Below are 18029 nucleotides of genomic sequence, written 5' to 3' on the forward strand. Positions count from 1 at the left end.
AGGACCTAGAGGCAGGGATCCCCCCCACCCCAGTTGGCACATCGTTGGATCAGGAAAGGCCATAGGTGCTCTCCTGGCATGGGTCAGCTAGCTTGCCTCATATGCCCTGCCCTGATAGATCACCAAGTCCAAAATCGAGTGACCAGTCACGTGACTCCATCTAGACTCTGGAAAAGACTGGTCCAGTCTGGGAAGCAGGAAAACTGGGAATGACTCCTGCCTCAGGTTTGCTGGCGTAGGCAGCAAGCTAGTCTTCCCTACGCCATGTCTGCCAGGTTTAGAAGGAAGGCCGTAGACTCTCAAGCTCTCCTCTTTAAAAGAAAAATGGACGCTCTCCTCTAAAACAGGCCGGACAGTGGCCCTGGCCAGGACTGAAACAATTCTGATGGCTACTTAGCATTTCACTTTACTCAATGATCCTGGGTGCCAACTAGGCTAAGTTTCTGCTTCCAACCTCCGAGCAAAGCAGGTTCCCGCCAATGGTGGGGCTGGGCTATTGGTGTTTTGCTGCCCTGAACTGAAACGTGCCTATTCAAGGCTGCCGTCCTCCAGTTTCCTTTTTCTAATCAATTGATAGGAAGTCCAATGTGCTATCGATTGATCGGAAAGTCTGGGTGTAGAGGTGATCGTGTTCCATGGGCTTGTGTTCCTGGACACCATCAAGCAGTTTTTCTCAGAGGAACCCAGGAATGGACTGGTACTCATGCTTCAGGCTTTTGAAATGATGTCTTTGCCATTCTGTGCTCTGAGGAGAGTAAATACTTCGTTAGTAATCAGGGCCTTGATTGTCAGTGTCCTTCCTGGGTCCCAAGGAGAGGTCTGTTGCAAAAGCACTTGGGCAGCACTGGGGCAGAGGGCTGGACTGCTCTCCATGCCAAAAATGATTCCCAGGCCCTGACACCCAGCCACAAGCGTCAGAGCCTGTCCTATGCCTCTGTGAGGATCTGGCACGTAGATAAATGTCGACCAGAATCAGCACTCACTCTTTTTCCTAATAAATAACCACCAGTATATCAAACTGTATGTGCAGAAGGCCCCAATTTTATTATACAACATATAAAACCATTTATATTATGTACAATTTTAGTTGATCCTTAAACAACATGGGGCACTGACTCCTCCCCTGGGCAGCTGAAAATCCATGTGTAACTTCTGACTCCCCAAAAACTGAACTACTAATAGCCTACTGTTGACTGGAAGCCTTACTGAAGATATATTGTACTCTATATGTTATATTCTGTATTCCTATAATAAAGTCAGCTACAGAATAGAAAATGCTAAGAGAATCATCAGTAAATTCTCAACACTGTACTGTATTTATCGCAAAAATCCGCATGTAAGTGGACACACACAGTTCAAACTCATGTTGTTCAAGAGTCAACTGTATTGTATACACATATATTGTACATATTTCTCTCCAGAATGAAACTTCAACAACATGTCACTCCCTTGCTCAAAACTTCCCCTGATGTCTCTTCTCATTTAGAAAAACTCCCAGCTTCCTTGCCTCCATGCTCAGGCCCCAGTAGAAACCTCATTCCCCACCCTCTCCTCTCCCCATCCTGTTCTACCTCCTTGCTATTCCTCACACACCCTGGCATGTCCCCACCTCAGAGTCTCTGCCTTCACCATGCCCTCTGCATGGGGCACGCTTTCCCAGGGTCCTCATGCCCACATTCATTTGGGTTCCCAGTCCAACATCACCCCCTCAGACAGCCTCCCTTCACAGCCACCCTGGCCTGCACCCTAGCGCAGTATGTTCATCTCAGGGTGGGTTGTAAACTCCCCAAGGGAACCACAAAGACTCTTCCCCCCATAACCTCTTGCCTAGGACAGTGCCCAGTTCATCACAGCACTCGACACATACCTATTAACAAAGAAGCACATGACATGGGAACCTGATCCTGACCTGCAGCTTTACAGATATTAACATCCTCACAACCACCCATTGAGGCAGATGTTATCTTTATTTTATACACAGGAATAGGCACAGGGAGGTTAAGTTGTTTACCCAAGGTCATACAGTAGTGTCAGAATTTGAACCCCAGCATCTGTCCTAGAGTCTGTATTCTTTGAAGTTTTACTTGTTTTGAGAGAGAGGGAGAGAGCCAGCAGGGGAGGGGCAGAGAGAGAGAGAGAGAGAGAGAATCCCTAGCAGTCTCTGCACCGTTAGGGCAGAGCCCAAGGTGGGGCTCGATCCCAAACACCGTGAGATCATGATCTGAGATCGGACACTTAACAGACTGAGCCATCCAGGCACCCTCCTAGAGTCTGTGTTCTTAACCACTGCCCTGTGGTGCCTGTGCCGTGGGCTGAGGGTGTGAACGAGCAGGTCCCTTCATCCTACACAGGACAGGAAGTTACCACATGACCCAGCTTTATTATACAGCTTCTAAAGTGTGTGCATGTAAAATATATAAATGCTTTTTATAGAAACTCACTGAGGAAGCCAGGGAAGGAAATGTATAAAATCGTTTTAGTGATCACCTCTAGATGGTGGGATTTTCAGGTGATGTATATTTTCCTCACTATGCATATCTGTATTTTGCCAAGTTTTCTACCGGGCTAATAATAGAATGATAACATGGCTGCATTTCCGAAGACTGTTGGGATGAAGGGGCCAGCAGCTGTGAGTCCCGCCTGGGAATAGCTCCGGGCAGGGGGAGGGAGACGTCAAGGTGGGCCACCCCCAGTGCTGACCCTAACCAAAGTCTTCTCCCTCTGGCCATCCAGGACATCATCGAAGGGGGCAACCTGCGCATCCCGCTCCAGGAGCTGCACCAGATGATCCTGACTCCCATCAAGGCCTACAGCTCCCCAAGCACCACCCCCGAGGCTTGCCGCCGGGAGCCCCAGGCCCCCCACCCGCCCTCACTGATGGGCCCTGAGGGCCAGACCCCTGACTGCAAAGACAGTGCCGCAGCCACTGGTGCCACAGCCACCGCCTCCGCTGGGGCCAGCGGTGGGCTCCAGCCACACCAGCTGAGTAGCTGTGATGGGGAGCTGGCCGTCGCCCCCCTGCCGGAGGGGGATCTCCCTGGGCAGTTCACACGTGTCATGGGGAAAGGTAGAGCCTGATTCTCCCACCTCCGCCATTGTTCTCTCAACACCACTAATCAGAGCTCCTGGTTCCTGAGGAGCTTCCCCAGGGTGCTGGATAAACCTGTCAGGGTAGATGCCATTAGCCCATTTACAGATGAGGAGAGTGAGGCTCAAAGGTTGTCATTTGGAACTGAACTCCAATCTCTGACCCCCAGAGGCCTCTTCCTTAACCCTGTCTCCTTTTCTCTTCCACTCCCTCAAAGCTGGACTAGCAGAGTGAGTGCTCATTGGGCCTCTGGGCCTGCGGGCGGAAGGAAGTCAGCCCTTCCCTTAATACAGACTACTCTTTGAAGGCACCATAGCCATGCTGTGTGCCTGTCTGGAGGGCAGACTGAATTCTCATGTGATTCTTTGGGTAGGAGCACTCTTTCTACCTCCCCCATGTGTGGCACAGTGACTACGTGATTATCTTTGAAAGGTCCAGTGCTAGAATAATTTGCGCTTACACGGGGTGTCCCACAAGAAAGTGTGATTATTTTAAAAATGCAATGAATGCCAGTACTTTTCCTTTGGGAAGAAGAAACAATTTTTTCTTCTTTATTGTCCAATATTTCAGATCATTTTATTTTATTTAAAAAAAAAATTTTTTTAACACTTATTTATTTTTGAGACAGAGAGAGAGCATGAACAGGGGAGGGTCAGAGAAAGAGGGAGACACAGAATCTGAAACAGGCTCCAGGCTCTGAGCTGTCAGCACAGAGCCCGATGCGGGGCTCGAACCCACGGACCGTGAGATCATGACCTGAGCCGAAGTCGGACGCTTAACCGACTGAGCCACCCAGGCGCCCCCCGATCATTTTAAAAAAACCAAGTTTTTACCAAAAGAAATGGACACCTGAGTCTTAGAGGTGCAGTGCGAAACTTCCCATGTGCCCACATCCTAAAAAAAAAAAAAAAGACTTACCTCCATAGGAATCTGGTTCAGAGGAGACTTGTATCATCCCTTTGAGCTGAGATGGCCAGGGTGGGTCCCTGGTCTCCTCCCACTCATCTCCTAGCTCTCTCTACCTCCCAACCTCCCACCCCTGATGGGGGCTCTTCACAGTGTGGGATTAGAACAGATGACCCCCTGGGTAAAGATACATGTGGGAGTGGATACCTGAGCGTAACCCCTGGTGGGCTCGGAGACCCGAACTTCTCTGGCATGGCTACTTGTTACAGTTTAGCTACTTTCAAATAAATTATAAATCCATGCTCAACATAAAAAATCAAAACTAAACAAAATGATGGAAAGTGAAAAATAACCTGTCCCCCAAGCCCTGCCATCTTCCTCTGCAGAGGTGACTGCTATAAACAGGTTTAGAATATCCCTTCAGGAACTTTGTACTAATCGTATACAAGCACATGAGAATCCTTTTCACACACAAACAGGTGTTGTTTATACATTTTTCTGCAGCTAGTTTTTCCTACATTATATACTTTTAATATTTCTATTCATACGATATCACCACCCTATTCTTTTTTAAACGTTGCATACTGTTCCGCTGTATGCAAAAAGTATAATTTAACAGGACCCCAGTTAATGGACACTGAGGTGGTTTTCAAGTTTTTGTTATTACAAACAATGCTGTACTGAAAATCTATGTGCAAAGACATGATATAAGTGGGATTCTGTGACACGGTTATTCAGGATTAGGAAGAGAAAGGAATCATTAGGCCCAGGTTTCAGGCTTGGTCTACTTGAGTGCAAGGCATTTTCACTTCTGACATCTTTTGTCCAACCACCTCTACCGCAGCCTTCTAAACACCCCCATCAAAATCAGAGCATCACCGCCTCTAGGATGAGATTAGAATGGGCTATGATATCGGGGTCATGAGAATCCCAGTGGGGGTGTGCACTCTCCTTGCTGACTGACTCTGCTCGGTCTTACTGCTTCAGTTTCTTGAGTGTGTAGGTGAACTTGTGTGTGTATAAAGGTGTGTTATCACTTTGAGAAAATAACCCTCCAATGAAGGAGTAGCGGGCTCCTGCCCATGTGTGTGCCCACACACCTCATGTCCTAAAAGATGTGCCAGACTCATTCCTCCAAATGAGGCGCACAGTTCATTCATCAAATTATGAAGACTGCTTTCTGAGAACGTTGATGGTCTTTGATGCCTTTGAACTCTCTTCTCCAAAGGAGCCTCTTTCAAAGATAGAGCTCAGGACACGGCTGAATTCTTCTCCCAGAGTGTCTCAGGCTGGATTGCAGAAGGCTTAATATAGAATGGTATGCCTGGAATTAAGCAAAGGGGCTTCTCAAAGCGAGGGCTCCTGTGGTGACCAAGCCTTTGACTTCAGTGGAATGAGGAGCCTCCTGGCCTTTTTTGTGAACCTTACGTAAAGCCACAGGCACACATACCTCTCAAAATATTGGTCCTGAAAGGAAATCAGAGACAGATCTCCGAGGTTAGAATGGGTATGCATGTTTCTAATTCATCTTTTCTATTTTTTTTTTAATTCACAGTGTGCACACAGCTCTTGGTCTCCAGACCTGATGAGGAAAATATAAGTTCCTATTTACAGCTCATAGACAAGTGTCTAATTCATGAGGTGAGTAGTAATGGATTTCACAAAACTGTTTTTCTCATTGCTTAGAAATGGTTCTCAGAGTTTCTGTGATGTGATCACTTGGGTCTCCCAACAACTTGTTTTTGAAGGGTAGACAGGCATTAATCATAGCCTGGGCAGAACCCAGCTATGGTGGCTTCAAACCTAAGCACAGCGTGTATGTGACTTTGGTGTCGAGATTCATCTAGACTGAGCTCTGATGTAAGGGTGAATGCCTGAGAGAAACTTCTGGCTCTGGAAGAAGCCCTGAGTGACCGAGCCTGAGGTGGTTAACACTCAACCCTGCCACCTAGTTTTGGCGTTTTCAAGTCCTTTTAAAATTTTGTGTTGAAGCATTTTGAATCTTTTGGCTCAGGGAAAGTTGAGGGAGGGTGAGAGAGTGTGCAAAAAAAAAAAAAAATCATGTGTTTGTGTGTGGTCTGATTTGTGATTTTTATAGGAATTGTGTTGAGCCACATGTCCTTTTGAAGGAGGACTGAGGCCGGCTGGAGGTGTTCCCATGAGACTCAGTGCAAGTGCAATCTTCCTGATGGAGCAGACCGGGTCCTGGACACTGCTGGGCGGGAGCAGCCGCCTGCCCTGGCAGCTGCCCTGAGGCCCATGTGGGGACAGGGGATTGTGTCTCAGACCCAAGACTCCAGTAGCTTCTTGGGAGCACCCCCTCAAAGAGTCATAGACACAAGAGTCACAGTGTAGGCTTTGGAAAAACTTAGCACTGAGGTCTTTCTTTGGGACTTTAACGTTAGAATAAGGTGGCAAAGGCCCCCAAGTCTCCTCACCTTTGCCAGGTTAGCAGCCAGAGCCCCAGAAGTGCAGTGGGCCCCAGTGAAGGGAGACACCTGGCACAGAGGTCTGTCCCCCTTACCCACTGCCCCACTCACACTGCCCTCACCCTGCCAGCTGCCACACAGGCCCATCTGTCAAAAGCCAGTTCCCTGGGCCCCCACCCTTCTGCAGTCTGACTCCCCCCCGCCCGTCACATGCAGGTTATGGTCTCCTTCTGGGTTTCCTACCCAGCCACTGACCCACAGTGTCCCCTAAACTCTCCTTTTTGCTATTTCCTCTCTCAGCAGAGCAAATTCTTGTGTCCCTCTCCACAGTCCCCAATAAGGGGACTGATAAGGGGAGGATTTAAATTTATATAAAGGAACTAGAACCTTGCATCCTCTGCCATGCCCACACTCACACCAAACCTTCAGGATACTTGTAACCAAGTTACAAGTTACTTTCCATCTTGCCTCAAGTCTGCTGAGCCCGCAAGACAAAATAATGAGCCCTCCAGCTGCCTCCGTTGGACAGTGCACAAGCTTCCTAATTGGTCTCCACCAGCCCCAAAGCTGTGGCCTGATGCTTCTCACTTTCCTGCCACTGTGCATGCCCTCCTTGCGCAGCCTGGCTCTCTTTTCCATTTCCTTAGAATATTTAGAAAATGCCTAGTTTTTTTTTCTCCCTGCCTGCCCAAGTGATTAAATGCAAAGATGGCACCATGTGGACTCATCTGCTGGCAAGAGGCCTCGACTGCAGTAGAGGGACCTGTGGCTGGTGGGAGTCACAGGCAGAAAGGGGCTTATGCTATGTCTGCTCGCCTGAATTCATGTCCGGATGGAGAGGACTGTACTCTGCTTTGGAAGGGAAAATGCTGTGCAAGACCTTTTATTATTATTTTAGTTCAAGAAAGAGGAAACGTGTCTGAATAATTTTCCACAGGCTTGGGTTATTCCGTTGGGCAGAACACCTCCTCCCTGTGAGGCCCTGTCGAAGCACGCAGTCTCCATCCTGGCTGAGGTTTATACCTGGGCTCCACGAAACAGGACTCCCTTTCACAGCCCGAATGTGCTATTCCTTACCTGACTGGACAGGATGTTGACCGAACCTAGACACTTTCCTTCCTCCCAGGGACAAAGGGACCAACTCCCTAGAGTAACAGAAGGGAGGACAGGAAAGTTCTGAATTTCATTTCTGAGACTACTTTGCTGCATTATAATCCCTGGCTTCTTGCCTCCTCACCATCTCCAGGAGGTTCTGCAGAGAGGAGTTCTTGCCCCTTTTATGAGCCTTTTTTTAATCCCGCCACAAAAGCTGTGGGGCACACCCTAGCCATCTTCTTCCATACAGACTCATTGGTTTGGCCCTGATCGTGACACAGGACTCGGAAGTGGCTGACTGGCTATGTCAATCTATACTATGGAGGTTCCTTCCCCTCCAGTCCCTGAGGAAGCTGCTACCAGCCCAACCCAGAGCTGCCAGTGGAATGGCTGAGGCCATGTGTCAGCCATCCCAGTTGACAGTGGAGCTCCCATGATGGAGTGCTACTTTGCAGACACACACACACAGAGACCAGCTTCTGGAAATCGCTCATTGCCAGCCATGACCCAGCTCCTCTCTGTGCCTCCCAGCTGCAGCCTCCAGGACTGAGAAGTGGCCACCACACTCACTCAGCATGGCTAAGGCGCTTGATTCTATCTGCAACCTAGAACTAAATGAGCCTGATGCCCAGTGTTGAATGAATGAGCTGACTTCTCTGGGGCCGGGGGGTGGGATATAAACATTTCCACCTTCTTGGAAATGTCCTTGGAAGCACTTTGAATGCATGTCTATAAAGTAAGCCATTTCCTCCTTTGTCACTTGGAAACTCAGGCCAGCTGCCCTTCAGGCTGGCCCTAGACCAGCTCGGTATTACAGTTTTGACAACTTGAAATCATTTGTTGGGGGCTAAAGGTGATTGCTAAATACCATATGTGACAAACATTCATACACCACCACCAAAGGGCTGGTTTGCACAACCAAAAAAACCCTGGCTAGAGTATCTATGAGCAGCAGTTATTGAACCATTACTAACAGTCAGGTATGTTCTAAGTATTCTAATTGCATTTCATGTGTTGTCTCATTTAATCCTTACGTCTTTTTGAGGGAGATATTATTATCCACGGTTTTTAGAAGGAACCGAGTCTCAGGTAAAGGAACTCGCATAAGGGTATGCAGGGATTCAAACCCTGTCCGTATCCATCCAGAGCCTTCCTCCAACCAACTGGGCTGGACTCTCCTCCCCAAGTCATCTTGATCAGTGCACCTGCATCCTGTGTTCTCAAACTTTGGCAGAATAAGCCAGTCAAAAGGAGAATCTATCCATCCCTTTATTAGTCTAGCAGTGATGCTTGCCTTTCAAGTTTTCAGACATTCATGTATAGGTGGACAGTCACCAAGCATTACCAACAAATGAGAAGGGACCACAGAGTAGAACCATGCCCTTACCTTGTAACCATGAGACCATCCTACCATGTACCTTAAGCAGTGTCTGCACCTCTTTAATGAGGCATGGAATCTCTGGGTTGGGTAGACCTCCTTTAGTGGATATCCTTAAATGTGTCTGGCTAAGGTCATCCAGCAGGAAGGGGTTTGCAAGTCAATAATTTTTTCGCAATATAACTAACATCTTTTTGCTTTTTTGTTCACATAGCTCCCCTGTGTTTAGGTCCTTAAAGATTAAATGTCATCTGGAGAAAATTAAGCTGTCATTTTTTTTTCTCTGTTTAAGGAATCAGTTTCCTTTATGGAAAGTAGTCATATAGTCTGTTACTCTAAGTAATAGTTTATTGCTACTTAAAGGATTTTCTGTCTTATTGACAAAAGTACATGGGTATGTTATCTCCATCATTGTTACTGCTAATCAATCAAAGCTGATGGGTCTCCCACAGGGTGTGGGCCACCGTTCTAGTCTCCCACCAGGGGATTTCTATATTGCACGTAGGGTCCTCAAACCATCTAGAATGCCAAATGTCCCTGTTCCATCTGCAGCAGAATTACCAGGGCACTTGTTGCAAACATCACCTGGACTCCTCTCCAGATCTCTTATATCAGGCTCTAGGTATGTGGGAAGGGGTCTAGGTCTTCTTGAGGGATTCTAATATAACACAGATTTGAGTGTCTTTGCCTTGGGGACTCATAACCCCTATAAAGTCTTTCCCTGGACTTCAGCATACACAAAAGAAGGCATAATACAGATGTCAGTGTGTTATGAAGCAGGCAAAACACCCCCTCAATGCCAATTTTACTAAAAAGGATTTGAGAAGGCATCAGATCTACCGATTTTCCTAAACTTTAGGCAAAATTTAGGTCAGGATTGGTACACTGGGGTTTTTGTAGGGCACAGGATCCTTTAACTGGAGATTTCTCAGCAAAGCCCCATGCCCTATAAAACCCCCAGTGCACCTATCCTGATGTATAGTATAGTATAGTATAGTATAGTATAGTATAACATAGCAGAGACCATTCTTCCATTTTCTGAAACCCTGAAGACCACTCCAGGGTGACCACACACCATCAAGCAGGTTGATTTTTGAAGTGGTTTAGCATTTCCATTGATTATGAACACATAGGGGGCCTGCAAAAGCCAGAGTATTCAACAGTCCATTTTGCAATTCATTCTTGGTTAATCTGTAGAGTCCAGAGTAGAGTCAGGAGGAAGGGGAAAGTGAGTATGGATCTGCCAGAAATGCAACCAAAAACAAGGGTTGTCAAAAGCTTAATGCATGTACTTTACCAGGCACCTCCAATGACAAATAACTTGAATTGTTGGTACAGGTGGCTCCCAAGTGAAACTGACTGCCATTTGGATCAAGTAGGGAGCAGGTGAAGAAAAGGCAACTGCCAGAGACTCCAATGTTCCCCCTATTAATTGCATGTTTCTCCCTCTAATGCCAGGCTGCGCCACCCATTAAAAAGTCCTGTTTGTTTTTGCAGGCATTTACAGAGACTCAGAAAAAAAGATTGTTGTCATGGAAACAGCAGGTGCAGAAGCTCTTTCGTTCTTTCCCTCGGAAAACCCTTCTAGACATATCAGGATATCGACAGCAAAGAAAGTATGTTGGGATTTTGTTCTTCTTAATGCACGGTGGTTCCCTGGTGTTTCACTGCCTGCCTGGGTTCCTGGGCAGGACTATGGCAGGCATCATCATTCCTTGTCCACAAGGATGCCCTGTGGGGAACTGGAGATCCCTTAAACAGATGGGGTTGGGAAAAGGCTATGGAGAGAAAGCATGCCCAGAAAAAGAACTGAACATGATCTTTTGTAACTCAGTTTACATGATCAAAATGACGGTATTAGTCCAGAGGGGATGGGTATGATTTAATGAATGCCCACAAAACAACTGGTGGTTGATCCACAAGAGGGGGCCCTGAAAGGACAAAAATGGGTTCTATTAGCACCTTACAAGGTAATGTCATTTTTTCTTCCTTCTAGCTGCAGACTAGCTAATTATAGTTGGTGGCAGGGTGAAGAGCCCAGTGCTGGTCTATTTTGGTCTGAGCTGCAATCTAAGAGTGGAGCAGTACCACTCTTGATTTTTCATAGTACTTCAGCTTCTTGGATGCAGTTAAAAATAAACCTCGTTGTACTTTAGAACCCATTACCTTAATCTGGTTTTAAATTAAAGAATCCAACTGCATATTAAAGGTGAATTACAGTGACAATCCAGGGGAAGAATCAAGGGGGGTGTGGGGTAAAGCCTTCAACAATGACAGGGAGTTGGGGGGAGACAAAAGACTGATGTACAAACATCCTGAAAAATCAACTTTCTATTGTACATTTTTAAACATGAGCAGATAATTTTTTCACTTGTACCTAAAGAGTTCTGAATTCATTTCTTCGTGTATATAGAGAAGCTCTGTGTTGTTAAAAAATTTTGGCATTTATTTGCATAAGTGTGCCTTAAAACATCACTATTTCACATTACTTAAGGGAGATAAGGATAGTTGGGATTTATGAAAACCTTTCATTAAAGATTAATGTAAACATTGAAGTGTTATCGTATTCTAGCATATATAACACCGTTATTTATTAGACAAACATTTAGTACTATGTGCCAAGTGGTATCCAAGCATTTTAGGAATATTAATACATATAATCCTTGCAACAACCATATGAGGTAGAGTTGCTATTATTAACTTCAATTTACAGAGGCGTCTGTAGGCAGTGGCATCCAGGATTTGGACCAGGCAAGCCAGCACCAGCTGCAGAGTCAGTGCTCTTAACCATTGTACATGCCACATGCCAAGCAGCTCTCACAGACTCCAGCTGATGTGTAGAAAAAACAATCAGGAAGAGCAGCCCTCTTTGTGGCAGCTCCCTGTCTCCAAGCTCTCTGGGGCTGCCCTTCCTGGTGGGATGGACTGGACCACCTGTGCACCCTGAGGATTGTCAGGGGCCCAGGTAAAAGGCAAGGCCTGCTCACAGGCCTCCCATCTCAGGGACTACCCCCTTCCCAGGCTCGCTCTCCTTATAAGGGCAACAGTGCATCTCTCTCAAGCGAGAGGATGAGGTTCCAGACCCTCTTGCCAACACCAAGCCCTCAGGAAACAAGTTCCAAGGAGAAGAAGGACTTTAGAGGATAAAGATAAAGATAGAGATTTTAAGCTCTTTGCTTCTCTCAAGACTGTCATCCCCTGCCTTTGTCTGCTCTGCTTTGTCCTTGGTTCATATGAGAGTTCCCATTAAACCTGACCTCTCCAGAGTGTTATTAACTAACATTTGTCTTGGGCTACCCAAGGTTTGCCATATTGGAATCTTGATGGACCTGTTTTTATTGATAAGAATAAATTCAGTCATCAATTGTGGATGTTCAATTGGAAGTTGCTAAGGCTCTAGAAAATAATTTGTTCTCATTTATATTACCCCTTTTTATGCTATTAATGAGATCTTTTTATCCTATTAATTTGCTTTGAAGACCTGTTCCTCCCATAGTACAAAGGTAACTGCAGCCCAGCCCCTGCATGAATTATCACAAATCCCCAATTAGTTTGTTCTTATTAATGGTATTTTCTCAGTCTTTTCACGCATTTCAACGTAATGAAATCAGATGGTCAGATTTAGGAAAGCAGAGGTGGGCAGAGTAAAAGAATAAGGAATGAGGGGTGCCTGGGTGGCTCAGTCGGTTAAAGCATCCGACTTCAGCTCAGGTCATGATCTCACGGTCCATGAGTTCAAGCCCTGTGTTGGGCTCTGTGCTGACAACTCAGAGCCTAGAGCCTGCTTCAGATTCTGTGTCTCCCTCTCTCTGCTCCTCCCCTGCTCACACACGCTCTCTCTCAAAAATAAGTAAAAATTTTAAAAAATATGTAAAAAAAAAAAAAAAAAAAGGATAAGGAATGAAAACTTACTTGTGTCACTTGGTTCTCTCCCCAGAGAGAATGATTATGTCATTAAGCCTAGTGGTCTTAAGTAACCTAAGCACTGACTCTGGTTGCCAGAAGTGGCAACCCTCAACAACACTGGCTTTGTAATAACCAACTAAGTATGTCACAGTAGGGCCCCACAGACATTAGAAAGGTAGCCTATCCAAATTCTGCCCCCTCATCTATCCTGACCCCAAAATGTTCTGGGCTCTACCTGCTGCATACAGCCCAACTCATGCATCCTAACTTTAGGAGTCCTTAGAGCCCTCCTGTCTTCAGTGACCAAGTGTCCCATAGCAGAATCCTCTGCCCACATTGCTCAAGAATATAGTCTTGCCCTTCCTGGAAGCACAAATCATTTTAGCATCACTCACTGACTACTGTATTTTGCATATGAAATCGCTTTTTAAAAATCCAACCGAAAAGGAAAATGAGCAAAAAAGCTATCTGCACTAAATAAGGAGAAGTCTTAGAATACTGAATCATCTACCAGGTGGCCAATATTCCAACTCTAAAAACCAAACGACTAGTCTTCAAAGTTAAAAAAAAAACAAAACCACTTGATCCTTGTTTCCACTTGTCATGGATCTCAGACTATCCTTCTCAAAAAAGGTCTCCTAGATCACATGAAATTACTTTTATCCCCCCCTGGCCCAAATTTCTTCTTTCAAACCAAAAAATTTTAATGTTAGTAAAAAGAAGGAGGTGGGAAAAGATGAGCTAGGTACGTAGAACCCATGAGTGTCCTTCTTACCACACATAGATGAGCCCCTGACAGAAATCAGGAATCCTTTCCTTGGCCACAAAAACCTGGAAGTGGAAAGACACAGAAACCAGTTGCAGCCAGCTCACCCATGGAATTCTCTTCCGCACCCGCTTTCCCCCTTGGAAATTTAGGCATTCTGGGAAGAAGAGAAAACATTCTCTGAGATTAACAGTGCTGATGGCTTAGATGCCCCTCTCCACCCCCCACAACCCTTTCTCAGGAAATGACTGTTTTACAGCACCCCTGCCCCCAATCATCTTCAACTGGTTAAACTACGTCAGCCCTGTCTCCTGGAGTCTCCTCACAGGTTTGGTACAGACCTCCCCTGTGTGGCTGGGAAAGCAAGTCTGTTCCATCTTGTGGCTGTTGGGGGTAAAGCACTGTGAGTTAAACACCAGTGAATGACTAAAGCTGACTCTTCTTGGAAGGAATGTGCTGGTTCCTGAAACCCTACTGGCTGCTGTGTACCTTCCCAGAACCTGAGGCATTGTTGGAGAGGATGAGTTCTTGGGCGCTGAGGTCACTGGAGCAATGGGAGTACAGCATCCGAGTGCAATGCCAGGGGTCCCTGGCAGCCTACGTAGGTCCATGTGGGAAAGCACGCAACCTCCCGATCTTTCTGCAGGAAGGGTCTGTGGAGTGGGGAGCTGTCAGCATCCTAGGTCTGGAGCACTTGCAAACATCATCATCTCTGTTCCCCTTCCCTACTCTCAACCTGGGAGTCAGAGCCCCAGATGTGGGGTCAGCTTTTCCACTGGGAGAAGAAGCATCATGATGACAGAGATTCATTCGTTCATTCAACGTGCACTTGCTGTACCAGGAGCTGACTCAGACATGGGACATGCAGGATTGATGAGGACAGACACCATGTTTTCTCTCTTGGAGCTTACATCTTAGTGGGGCTCACTGGCTACTCCCTCCAAGCCATACAGACAGACATCAGAAAGACTGTGGTGTGACGGAAGGAGCACTGATCCTGGCTCGGCTGCTTTTGTGCTGTGTGGCTTCTTGATGGGCACGTGAGTGCTCAGGGCCCTGGAATCCAGCACGGAAGAAAGCTGAAGAGCACCCTGGTTAACTTCCTAGGCACATATTGCAGCGCTGTCGCCTGCTGTCTGTGTGACCTCTGCAAAATTGTTAAGCTTCCTGTTTTATTTCTCCAGCTGTAACAGAGGATAGAGCACCTACTTCGTAGGGTTGTCGTGAGAACTGAAGAATTAACGTGATAGTCCCAGGATGGTGCACATGATAGTCACTCTCGGATGTCTCTTAGCTGTCACTTTAATCATAGCCCTTTCCTGGCACAGAACCACCCCCTGCCCCTAGATAGACCTCACAACTGTCAAAATGTAGGCAGGTTCCAAGGAGGCATCCCACTGACAACCTGGGTTTGGGAAGGGCTAAGGGTGACTGACAGTCTCCCCATTCTTCTCTGTTCCCTCTCACAGTCGCGGCTTTGGGCAGTCCAACTCCCTCCCGACACCCAGCTCTGTAGGCGGTGGTATGGGCAGACGGAACCCACGCCAGTACCAGATCCCCTCCCGGAACGTCCCTTCTGCCCGCCTTGGCCTCTTGGGTACCAGTGGATTTGTCAGCTCTACCCAGCGCAACACCACAGCCAACCCCGCCATCATGAAACAAGGAAGACAGGTTTGTTCTGCCCCAAGAAGAAGGGTGGGCAGCCAGGCTCAGGGCCTGAGGCTTCAGGACCTACCCCCACATGACCCCCGAGGTGAGTGGAGAGGCCAAGGGAAGGCCACAATGAGACACACATGGCCCTATGCTGGGAGGGAACCAGCTGTTTGCACTGTTTCTCTGGGAGACACAGCAATTACATGGCTGTACCTGGCTTCATGTGGATTTATTTAAGACGCCCTATAACAACCATGTTAACCTTTAATTGTGTGGGCCCTGCACATGGGGGCCTTGAGGAAGCACTGCGAGACCTATCTTTTATTTGCCTGGCTCCTTTACCTGACCCAGCAGACCTCAACACCTCCCAGATCTGGGTTCCAGAGGAGCCTGAGCATCTAAGGAGCTTTCTCAGCCTTTTTATTCATAGAAGATAGCTCCTTTGTCACGGTCCCAGCTGTGGTGGGGAATCCAAAGAGGAGCCTAAGAGAGGCTACCAGAGGGAGAGCTGGAACATTCTCTGCCTATTCAAGGCCAGGCTGCCCAGAGGTCTTTGCTATGCAGTATAGAGCTGACTTCCGTCCCAAAGCTCCTCACCCCAAAGTCCTGTTTCCCTACCCCACCCAATGCATTGCACCTGTGTGCCCAGCTCTGTGGGGCTCTGCAGGTTGGGGCTGGGAGTAGAGGGACACAAGTGGACCTGGGTTGTCATGAGGAACTTAGGGATGGCAGATTGCTTTAAAAACAGGAAAACGGCTCCAGGCAAAATGGGCAGCATTTATGCCCCAGGGGACAGGACAAGGTATGAGAGAGCCCCACTATCTGACTGTTGTGGGAAGCCCCAAATCAGTTCAAGAGGAAGTCACCACTAGGACACCCGCATGATAATAAACGCAAGCTAAGTGTGCCAGCTCGTTGCCAGCTGAAAGATTCTTTTTTCTCCCCCTCGCTTTGTAGTAAGTTGTAAGAATCTCAAAAGGAAAATCAAATGAGAGCCTTGAAATAGTTTGTGCTCTTCGTTGCAAACATTTATAGAACTCTTCCCATCCCTGAAAAAAGTGATAGGAAAAGCAAAGGCAACAAAAGGGATAAAAAGAGTTTTGGAGATAGTAAGGGAGAGAGCTGTCCAGATTAAGCTGGGGCTTAGAGAGGCCCGGGGCTTGGAGAGGGGGATAAAAATGAATGGAATCTAAACCCCCTCTCTATAAATATGCAGATGGGTAGCCTGCAAGCCTTTTTCCAGAAGTTAGCAAAGAGTTCTCCAGGGGTATTTGCCTCTTGAATTCTGGCCGGTAGCCCTGCTCTGCACCCCCTCCCCTGTCTGGACTAATGGTTCCCCTTTTGCATTTCTCATTAGAACCTCTGGTTTGCCAATCCTGGGGGCAGCAACAGCATGCCAAGCCGCACCCACAGCTCAGTCCAAAGGACCCGCTCGTTGCCTGTGCACACTTCTCCACAGAATATGCTGATGTTCCAGCAGCCAGGTAGGTCCATGCACTTGATCTCTCCCTCTCTCCTCCCCCTGACACAGGGGAGGCCAGGACGCCAAAATAGATGCCCCTGTGAACCCAGCCGGAAAGTGCTTAGCCTCGACTGTCACCACGCATTCTTTTGAGCTTATAGAAGCCTTTCCTTTTTTAAACTGTGCCTTGCCAGCATGAATAGCGGCTGGCTGGCTGGGAGCCAGCACATGGAGCCCCAGAGTCGGTTGCAATCTGACGGGGATATTTTTGATACTAGTCATATTTCTAGATTGATTAAACCAGAGTTATCACTGGAGGGCTATTTGGGGGAGTTGGGAGGGGTTCCATGTGTAGTGTGTGTGTACTTTGTGTATACGTGGGGGGATGTGCAGGAAGTGAGACAGAGAAAGAGAAAACTTGACAGCATTAGCACTAAGAGACTTCCCCTGGTTTGGGAGCGCCTTGCAAACATGACTTATTGGACCAGCCATCTTCCCTTTACTTGGTTAAAGAGCAATTTGGTGCACTTCAAGTCAGCTGCACGTCTCACCATGAGCCTCCTAAAACAGAGTAGCCAGAATTATGCACAGACAACAATTGCTTGCACACTTTATCTATGCAGACAGTGACCTCTTAAGACTCCATGAGTCCTATAAAGCCATGGAAGCAATTACTATATCTAGCTAGGTGACCTTCTAGGCAGGAAAATCAGGAACGGGTGTTGTACCTATGGGAAAATACCCACCCTAGGCAGTAGACACGCTCTGTACAGTAAGTCTTATAGAACTTTAAGGAGAGGAAATGTCACTGTGGCCTGGGTGGGCAAGAAAGCTTCTTGGAATTAGAGCTGAGCTTCAGGCGACAGGGGGTGAAGTGGAAAGAGGAGGGTGGAGTTGCAGGCAGAAGGAGTGAAGAGAGCAAGACTGCAATTGTACTATCTCAGTGAGTTCCAGAAGCCGTGGCTAAGTCAAAGGGTCAGACTGAAGTAGCAGAGAGTAGACCAAGGGAACTGGAAAGATTACGGCTGATGATGAGGGCTCTGAATCCAAGGCCAAGGAGCTCAGGCCCCAGCCATTCTCAGTGAGGAATGTATGGAAGATTTTGAGCAGGCGTGTGCCTCGAGGAGGTGGGGAGACACTGAGGAGGAAGGGAAGTGAGAAGCCACCACAAGATAAGGTGTGTCAGGAAAGGACAACAGTCCAGATGCTTGCTTGAGGTTGCTTCTTGACTTCTAGAACCTCTCCTCTTTGCATACTTTTGTTTTAAAGCTCCTTTTCTCTGTTTTGATACTTATAACTTCCTGGGAAGAAATATTTGATAAAATTTAGGGACTCCGAAGGTCTTC

The 18029-nt window shown here is 47.2% G+C and overlaps 1 protein-coding gene across 7 annotated transcripts in view; it reads left to right on the forward strand.

Annotated features, from left to right (window-relative positions):
• Positions 1-18029, forward strand: part of SAMD4A (sterile alpha motif domain containing 4A) — a 214381-nt gene that overhangs the window by 179532 nt on the left and 16820 nt on the right. For all 7 annotated transcript variants that reach the window (XM_043556199.1, XM_043556201.1, XM_043556200.1 and 4 more), the window contains 5 exons: positions 2734-3067; positions 5550-5635; positions 10394-10512; positions 15038-15239; positions 16579-16705. In XM_043556199.1, coding sequence (XP_043412134.1) covers positions 2734-3067; positions 5550-5635; positions 10394-10512; positions 15038-15239; positions 16579-16705 — 868 coding nt within the window. The remainder of the gene's footprint in view (positions 1-2733; positions 3068-5549; positions 5636-10393; positions 10513-15037; positions 15240-16578; positions 16706-18029) is intronic.

The sequence above is a fragment of the Prionailurus bengalensis genome, chromosome B3, assembly GCF_016509475.1.
Source record: "Prionailurus bengalensis isolate Pbe53 chromosome B3, Fcat_Pben_1.1_paternal_pri, whole genome shotgun sequence".
Taxonomy (NCBI): Eukaryota; Metazoa; Chordata; class Mammalia; order Carnivora; family Felidae; genus Prionailurus; species Prionailurus bengalensis.